At 33.5% G+C, this 10,219-nt stretch overlaps 1 protein-coding gene across 2 annotated transcripts in view; it reads left to right on the top strand.

Annotated features, from left to right (window-relative positions):
- Positions 1–3,850: 3,850 nt before the first annotated feature.
- The window catches only part of LOC142323344 (ras and EF-hand domain-containing protein homolog), a 92,060-nt gene continuing 85,691 nt past the window's right edge, over positions 3,851–10,219 (top strand). The window contains exon 1 of one of the 2 annotated variants that reach the window (XM_075362849.1): positions 3,851–4,061. In XM_075362849.1, the coding sequence (XP_075218964.1) occupies positions 4,051–4,061 (11 nt within the window). In that variant the 5' untranslated portion in view covers positions 3,851–4,050. The remainder of the gene's footprint in view (positions 4,062–10,219) is intronic. The other variant, XM_075362845.1, reaches the window with a different exon arrangement.

Genomic DNA, 10,219 nt, shown 5'->3' with positions numbered 1-10,219 from the left:
CTAGATTAGACAGTGGCATTAAATTTAGTAAAAGAAGTTCTACGTTATTTATTTACAATATTTTTTTATTCGATATATTGACGACGATATATTTTTTAGATGACGACGATATTTTTTAGACGATATATTGCAGCTGATGGATGAACGTAGAAAATATAAGAATGCTAATGATGAAGAAAGTAAAAGGAACTATCGGCAATTAAGAAATGCTATAAATAGGAAATGCAAACTGGCGAAAGAAGAGTGGATTAAAGAAAAGTGTTCAGAAGTGGAAAGAGAAATGAACATTGGTAAAATTGACGGAGCATACAGGAAAGTTAAGGAAAATTTTGGGGTACATAAATTAAAATCTAATAATGTGTTAAACAAAGATGGTACACCAATATATAATACGAAAGGTAAAGTCGATAGATGGGTGGAATATATTGAAGAGTTATACGGAGGAAATGAATTAGAAAATGGTGTTATAGAGGAAGAAGAGGAAGTTGAGGAGGATGAAATGGGAGAAACAATACTGAGATCTGAATTTAAGAGAGCATTAAAAGATTTAAATGGCAGAAAAGCTCCTGGAATAGACGGAATACCTGTAGAATTACTGCGCAGTGCAGGTGAGGAAGCGATTGATAGATTATACAAACTGGTGTGTAATATTTATGAAAAAGGGGAATTTCCGTCAGACTTCAAAAAAAGTGTTATAGTTATGATACCAAAGAAAGCAGGGGCAGATAAATGTGAAGAATACAGAACAATTAGTTTAACTAGTCATGCATCAAAAATCTTAACTAGAATTTTATACAGAAGAATTGAGAGGAGAGTGGAAGAAGTGTTAGGAGAAGACCAATTTGGTTTCAGGAAAAGTATAGGGACAAGGGAAGCAATTTTAGGCCTCAGATTAATAGTAGAAGGAAGATTAAAGAAAAACAAACCAACATACTTGGCGTTTATAGACCTAGAAAAGGCTTTCGATAACGTAGATTGGAATAAAATGTTCAGCATTTTAAAAAAATTAGGGTTCAAATACAGAGATAGAAGAACAATTGCTAACATGTACAGGAACCAAACAGCAACAATAACAATTGAAGAACATAAGAAAGAAGCCCTAATAAGAAAGGGAGTCCGACAAGGATGTTCCTTATCTCCGTTACTTTTTAATCTTTACATGGAACTAGCAGTTAATGATGTTAAAGAACAATTTAGATTCGGAGTAACAGTACAAGGTGAAAAGATAAAGATGCTACGATTTGCTGATGATATAGTAATTCTAGCCGAGAGTAAAAAGGATTTAGAAGAAACAATGAACGGCATAGATGAAGTCCTACGCAAGAACTATCGCATGAAAATAAACAAGAACAAAACAAAAGTAATGAAATGTAGTAGAAATAACGATGATGGACCACTGAATGTGAAAATAGGAGGAGAAAAGATTATGGAGGTAGAAGAATTTTGTTATTTGGGAAGTAAAATTACTAAAGATGGACGAAGCAGGAGCGATATAAAATGCCGAATAGCACAAGCTAAACGAGCCTTCAGTAAGAAATATAATTTGTTTACATCAAAAATTAATTTAAATCTCAGGAAAAGATTTTTGAAAGTGTATGTTTGGAGTGTCGCTTTATATGGAAGTGAAACTTGGACAATCGGAGTATCTGAGAAGAAAAGATTAGAAGCTTTTGAAATGTGGTGCTATAGGAGAATGTTAAAAATCAGATGGGTGGATAAAGTGACAAATGAAGAGGTATTGCGGCAAATAGATGAAGAAAGAAGCATTTGGAAGAATATAGTTAAAAGAAGAGACAGACTTATAGGCCACATACTAAGGCATCCTGGAATAGTCGCTTTAATATTGGAAGGACAGGTAGAAGGGAAAAATTGTGTAGGCAGGCCACGTTTGGAGTATGTAAAACAAATTGTTGGGGATGTAGGATGTAGAGGGTATACTGAAATGAAACGACTAGCACTAGATAGGGAATCTTGGAGAGCTGCATCAAACCAGTCAAATGACTGAAGACAAAAAAAAAAAAAAAAAAAAAAATTTTTTATTTATGATTTACGTACAGAGTGGCGCACGAAATGATCCAATATTTGCTTTGGCAATAATTGTTTAGGTTTAAATTGTTAATTTGTTTTATGTTTGCAGAAGTGACAGCGATTCATAAATATTAATTTCTTCTCTTTCCGAGTGTGCTGTTTGTGCATCGTTCTAAGACGGTTGACAAAGGAAGACTGACTGTTAAACAGCGCGTACAGACTGTGTTGTTTTTTAATGACACGAAAAATGTGGTGCTTACACAAAGACGGTTTCGTGCAAATTTTCAAACTCGGTAGTCGCCCTCATTTAAAACAATACGTAGACTTTACAAAAAAATTAATAGTGACGGTTCAGTATTTGAGAGTAAGCGTGAACGGCCTGCCGATGTTCATTCTCCATAGAATGTCGAAGCTGTCCGAGCAGCGCTGCATAGGAGCACGGGCAAATCAACAAGAAAGGCAGCAGCACAAATTGGGATTTCTAGGCGATCTTGCAGCGAATTTAAAAATCGATTTGCATTTATATCCGTACAAAATAAGAGTGTTTCCTAATTTAACGGTTGACAACAAACATCGAAGAATGACATTCGCTGAACGTCCTGTGAACCAAGACGTATTGCTGAACAATGTTTGATTTTCAGACGGTGCATATTTTTACCTACACGGAATTGTTAATAAACAAAATGTGCGTTTTCGGGCTTCCGAAAATCCACACGTGCTTCATGAAAAGGTGCATCATGTTCAAAATACGCTATCTCAAATCACGGGATAATAGGGCCATTCATTTTTAAACAGACAGTGAACGGTGAACGTTATCTAAACGTGCTGCGTAATAATTTTGTTTCTCAGCTTCTTGCAAAAGGGTTTCGATTAGAAAACGAATGGTTTAAGCAGGATGGAGTCAGACCGCAAACAACTAATGTTGTTTTATACTTTCTGCATGAAACTTTTAACGCAAATATCATTTGAAACCGACTTCCTAATCGTTTTACGTGTGGACAGAACTGGCCCCTGAACAGTCCTGATTTGAATCCGTGTGATTATTTTCTTTGGGAATTTCGAAAGGAACCCCCAACATCCTCGTATACTGATGAAATTGCGATTGTTGATCATCGAGGCGTATAACCGAGATATGTGTCGTCGAGTTATTGACAAGATAGGAGTTCGTGTTGAAGAAGTTGTTAGATGTGATATTGGTCATATTGAACATGTGATAAGCAGAAAATAATCTCCAGGTATATAGTAAACACGTTGTATTTTACTTTTCTGTATCGTGATTCAAATAAATATTTTTCAACAAAACCAAATATTGGACCATTTCGTGCACCATTCTATACTAGTAAGATTGGTGAGGTTTCAACTGTGGTAAACATTCTTGTGGCGGGGGAGGGGGGTCATAAGAAAGCTACAGTTAAAATTTTGTAATGATTGGCTCGTGGTTATCGGAAACAAACCAAAAAAATGTTTCTTTATATAGGAGTGATATATATATATATATATCTATGTGTATGTGTGTGTGCGCGCATGACGTGCATTTATGTAGGTTTTTATTATCAGCTTAGCTGTAGAACAATAAAATTATTATAAAGAAACGTCTGCTATTTTTAATAATATACTCGCCGACTTGCCTTTAGCTATTAATAATAGCGACACAAACGCCACCTATTAGTTAAAAATGTAATTATAAAATACCACAATTTTATTTAATCTACCGTGCACTTTCATCGATCGTGACATGCATGTTACGTTTTAAAAAATCCCGAATCTGTGTGAATTTTTTTGATGTGATGTATTAACCATGAAATACGAGAGGCCAACTTTGGGTAACTAGAGTGAGTCCAATATGATGTTAACGGAAAGGGAAGTAAGATATATACGAATGGTAGATATATAAATTTTGCATGTAGTCAGTGCAAGTTTTATTGCAATAAAACATTATTTATTCATGTCGAGTATTATATTAATACAAATGTCTGCTAAACTAACTTGACATTCAATCACGAATGATTTTACGCCAATTATATGAAATTAACGTAAGTACAACTGATGATATCAAGAATATCAATTGATAATTTTAAGATAATCTTTAACAGAATTAATTGATAGAAGATTTGGATTATTTTTCTATATTATTCGACTCCGAACAAATCTAAAATATCCTTATTTCACATCTGCATTAAACTCTGAACGTTTCCTTGTCCCATTTCCGATAATATAAATATGTAAAAATCAAATTTTTAAAAGATCTAGTATAAGAGAAATTAAGAACTTTATAGAACTAGATTTAGAAAATCAATTAATAAATAAACGAAGGATTATTAAACAAGATATGTACGGCTATTTCCCCTGGCTACTGTTCCATTAAAAATTCCAAACTTAGGGTTTTGAGATTTACTTAAACTGTGATCAGTTTTTAGGAATAATGAAATGGGAATAGTTTTACCCTTTAGCAACGAAAGAAGGTGATGCTAGTTAAAAAAATTGATGATAGGATTAGAAAACTATTAAAATGTATATTTAGGTGGACGTTACTACGCTACCCGCGCGCGTGTATGTATGTGGGGCAACGCTGCTGCCGTAATCTTTTCCGAAAATTTTAGTAACAACCCATGGTTGATTACTTTAGCTGTTGCATTATCTCCAGTATTGAATAAAAATAATACGTGTGTTCCTTACATTACCAATCGATATAGTGGTTAAATGAAAGTGAAAAAAATATTATCATTTGTAAAACTAATCTCTTAAGTCAACGTGGTAATAAAATTAAAAAGGCTTCCAATAGATACATTATGTTTTGTATAATTAAGATTACGTTCTTTTGATTATCTATCAAAAAATATCGTCTGTAGATTATGTAGATAAAATGTTTCAAATTATAAATATTACTGTTCATACATACTTAACAATTTATACATACTTGGTAAAACTTACTGGTCAGGTATTTGTTTTTTAAAGAGGAAGAAATTATTTTATTATTGAAAAATCTATATTAAATTGTTAAAAATAAAATACATTTAAAATTATTAATTAAATTAATGAGAACTCATGAATTCGCGAACTGTTCTGTATGTATCTAGTGTTACAACCTTCTGTGTAGATTTTTGTAGCTCCACCGGTTATCCAAAGATCTTTAATCCTTTCAAAAATTCCTTCGATATGATTCCGGTATTCTTCTTTTTTATTTTTAGCCTCCTGAAACACCGTAAGGTATTAATCTAGAGGCTTAATGAGGTTGATATGTATGAATGAAGTGTAGTCTTTTTTCCCTACACCCCTACACTGGATCAGCAATTTATCATTGATCAACGCAGGGGAGTGTTCTTGAACTCAAACGGTCCTTCCCGTCTACCGGCTGTATGTCCGATATGACGGGTCGGGCCGCCGGTTGGATCTTTTGTTTTATTGCCGACTCAAACAGGAGATGCCATTACTGGCCCCCCTGCCTTTTTGGGTCTCTTCTTTGCCCTCTCTAACAGGGATCCTGGCCCCCTGCCGGTACGGGTCTTTTCAGTTTTATTATCTCAATTTCCTCACTCCTTCAGAGTTCTTAGGCGGACGAGAGGATCCGGAGTTCCCCCGCTTCATCGTTGTCGACCATCCAAGCAAGCTCAGACGGACAGCGACTCCATGAGGAGCTGTCCCTCATCCCCTCGCCAGCTCTTCTTTTCTCCGTAGCACAAAAAATAAATTTACCTATTTCATGATATTCCTTCTCGCCAGACAACATTCTTCCCACAACGCTGTCCGCATCGATCAGGCCCACTTTATATTCAATCTCTTGTCTTTGTATCTCCCACCTATGGCATTGAAAAACGACATGATCGAGGGTATCGATTTCCCTACTGATGGGGGATTCCTCGTTTTCTGCTCTTCGCCTCGCATACAAATACGTTCTGAATCCCCCGTGGCCGGTGAGGAACTGGGTAAGCCAATAATTAAGCTCCCCAAATTCCCTCCCGGACCAGGGTCCTATCCTCCTGGTTAGACGGTATTCCATCGTGTAGTCTTGTACAGTATAGTGTAGTTTTGTACAGTCTTGTCAAGTGCAGTCTTGTACAGTCTCAGGTCGACTATTCCTGAGATATGAGGTTAATTGAAACCCGACAACCAAAGAACACCGGTATCCACAAACTAGTATTCAAATCCGTATAAAAGTAACTGCCTTTACTAAGATCTTTAACCTTAGAACTCTGGACTTCGAAATCAGATGATTTACGATGACGAGTTAACCAGTAGACCAACCCGGTAATGATTCCGGTACTACGTAACAGTAATGGCACAATAGTCTCCGATGACATGTTCCACAACCTGTTAGACTTAATAGCCAGTTACCAGTATTTTTCTTTCTTTTCTTCGGTTGTAGAAATAAAGTTGTTATTGGGGACGGCGTTTTCTATGAGATACGTACAACTTTTCATCTTAACAATTAACGTGATTTCTAGTCTATTGCGGCTAATCAGCCAGGACTGCTCGATCAAAGTACAACTTAAAATGATGTTATCCTCATTCCTACATTATTTTTCTTTTACTAACATTTACCTTTGGCTAAACATTTATATTTCTGTTTGATAATCCCACACGTCACAATATTCTACAGATAGGACAGAGCATTACTTTATCAAACTTCAGCTTGTTCCCTGTTATAATTCTTGACTATATTCTTTTAGGAAGTGTTTCTATATGAAGCCTGAGCTTGCTCTTTGATATCTTACTTACGTAAGGAAAAAAAAATTTGTGTACAATATTTTTTACTTAATTAACCACATCATCGATAAAAAAATTCTCTGAGTGGTTGTGGACAGGAACGCTTCCACTGCAAGAAAAAGGCCTTGATGCACAATACCGGACAGTGTATTTCTCATTTTACGGTCCTCCATAAATTGACTCTCCTTTCTCAAAATCCGGCATTTTTCAGTGTCACTGATTCTTCCTTATTCGGTTTTAATTCCTAGAGTTTGAGTCAAACCACCGCAAACAGAACCTGTGGAGGTTGCCATTGTGTGATTGTTTAACAGTCAGTTCTTTTAGCGAATCCGTCCAGGAATTTTTTTAACTCGAGTATTTGTACAATAAATGAGTCAAAATCCGTTATATGCTCATAACGCTTCCGTTATATGCCCACAATGTTTAAACATTTTTCTATAGACTTTTAATGTTAAGGGACAATTGCAAAAGGTTATAATCTAACCAAACTTAACTTACGCTCGCTTCGCTCGTTAGTCAAGGTTAGCGAGCGTAGGTTACGTTTGGTTAGATTATATTTACAACTTTAAAAATATAATACGTTCATGTGGAGCTCATGTGTAACTAAAAAACAATGTTTAACAAAGTATCTAGTCTGTAGAAAAATGATTAAGCGTTGTGGGCATATAACGGATTTTGACCCAATAAATGTAAGAGTATATGGTAACCTGGTAAAGCTGAGCCTTTTAATATCTCCTAAAACAAATATAAATATTATAATTGTTGTTGTTAAGATAATAATTACTATTATCTTTCCTGCTATTATCACTGTAGTTTCTTTGTTTATTACTGCTTAATTTCGAAATTTCTAGTTGACGCGTTTCGGAACCACTCCATTGTCAAAAATTATTGTACTAAGTTTTGACACTGGAGTGGTTCCGAAACGCGTCAACATGTAATAAAAGAATGAAGCTAAGAAAAGTAAACAGAACTAAACATAGAATAAATATTATATTTATTAAATGAAGTTAGTTCTATCACATCAAGATTTTATTTATCTTTAGTTTTTACTTCGTAAAATTGAATTAAGCACGGAAATTTTTCAAATTATTATTTAATTATAACTTGAAAAATTATTCACTGTAAGAAATCCATCGCCACCGTTCCGAAACATTTTACAAAGCGGCTCGAATATTACCGCATTTTTACGTGCCCATAAAGAAAGTATGTGACAAAACTTTTAAAATAATCGCATAAATAATTGAATCACGTTTTAAGATTATTGTATATAAACGTGTGTATTATTTGATATTACACATGTACTACTCTCGTTAACATCACGCAATAAATATATGTGACGGTTATTCACCGATGGTATACAAGTCATTAACCTCTTCCATCACTTACGCTACTATTGGTACTTAAAACACATTAAAACTAAATATTATATCTAGTTCCGTATGCTCTTCATTACTGTATATTTATGATCATTATAATGGCAATACTAATATAGTAGATTATAAATGGAAAATTACACGGCAGAGAATTCGTCCTGATGAATGGGGAAATACTGGTAAAAAATAAATAAATAAATACCTTACTCGACTTTCATATCCCGCACAAATAAATCACAACTAATTTATAACAATAGATTATATATTATTTAAAGAATTGAACAAGTGTGTGAAAAATTAGTATCTATAGAATATCTATGTATCTATTATATACAAAAGAAATGAAATTAAAGAAAAGAAAGCTAAACAAAAGAGATTATATTTTATATTACAAGGTTTGCTGTTAAGATAAAAGGACATAGTACATAAGTAGATTGAAAAAATTGAGCGTTTTATTATTTCGGTTTTAAAATTAGAGAGACTAGACAAATTAAGAAATAAATAAAATAATAGACTTGTTTATCAAATAGATCTTTGATTTAGAAAATTTTGTTCTTTTAACCACCTAATGACTTAACATTAAGAAATCAGAAAGAAAATTATTTAAGAAACATATGTATGGAGTGCAGTGTTCTACATTAATAGAACTTAATAAATAAAATAGTCAGAGTAACGGATTCAAATATGTTGCGGAAAAATATTACAAACGAAGTTTGAAAAGGTATTTTAAAATGAAATGGTTTTAAAAAAATTTCAAAATGAAAAACTATGTAAAAATTCTAAGCATCATATTCGGCTATTTTACATAGATACCACCCTTTGCTATTTATATTACGGGAAAATGGACAAGTTTTCGAAAACTATTACAGCGATTAAATAAGTAGTTTCGAAATTATTTCTTTAATTTTTTGGAAAAGGTGGATATCCTGTACGACTAAATTACAAAACGGTAAAAATTTAGAAAACAACGTGAAAAGTGATCAATTTTTCCTTTTAATGATTTTTCTAGCATACGGATATATATATAAATATGAATATATATATATATATATATATATATATATATAATGAAGGCTATGTATACAAATATATAAAAAAACGAGTTTTAAGGTTTTAAGCATGATTTTTTGTCATCTAGTTCTCGGAAATGGAAAATTATAACAAACAAGTATTTTTATGTTGGAAAAATATTCGTTTTTTAATGCAAAATGGCCAATTTAGGAGCACGAAAATATCACTTCTTTCTAGATTCTTTTTTCTTTTTCCATGCATTTTTCATTTGTTCGGCGTGACTTTATTTTTTGTTCATTTGTCCATTTTCTTCCTGTCCTTTTTTCTGCCACACTAACTTTTATATTGTAAATTATTGTTTGGAAGTTATCTGTAACGCAGAAGTCTTCTTTCAAACCTATCCTTTGCAGATCCTCTTTCATCTGTTTCAGGTAATCTGTTTGTGTTTGGATCATATGCTTTTAAGAAATTTAACCCTCTTTTCCTTATCGCTGTTTAATAGACATTCTTGATTTTGGTAAATTTCCTTATAACATTACAGTCTGTACCTTTCCTCTAATATCTTTGGACTATGTATTTCCCTTTCGATCTTAAGTAATTTTTCGAGGTCGATTAGATGTAATGTTTCTATGCCATATAATATTACTGGTCTTGCTACTGTTATACAGTGCGTTCGGAAAGTTGCCGTGCACTGGAATTATGGAAATGTAATGACGAAACTTTCTTAATTATTATTTTGTATTTTTATTTCATTATTTTATAGAAACGATATTACAATAACTGAAATAATTTATAATAGGTGTTGAAATGACCTCTTACAACATCAATACAACACTGCACACGTTTCAATTTGTTTTCAAATACTTTAACCGGTTGATGTACTGTAATGTCTCGTATGTATGTTGTTACTCCGGATTTTAGTTCGACAATCGTACGTGATCTGTTGCGATACACTGCTTGTTTTGCTACCGTCCATTGAAAGTAATTTGGGGAAGTCAGATTGGGCGATCGTGCAGGCCACAACCCTTCGAAATGATTCATTTACCAAAGACATTTCGTAAAAATGTCATTGACCTGTTAGCTGTGTGCGATCTTGTTGGAAC

This window comes from Lycorma delicatula, chromosome 4 (genome assembly GCF_047948215.1).
Source record: "Lycorma delicatula isolate Av1 chromosome 4, ASM4794821v1, whole genome shotgun sequence".
Taxonomy (NCBI): Eukaryota; Metazoa; Arthropoda; class Insecta; order Hemiptera; family Fulgoridae; genus Lycorma; species Lycorma delicatula.
This window is presented reverse-complemented; position numbering and strand designations above follow the sequence as displayed.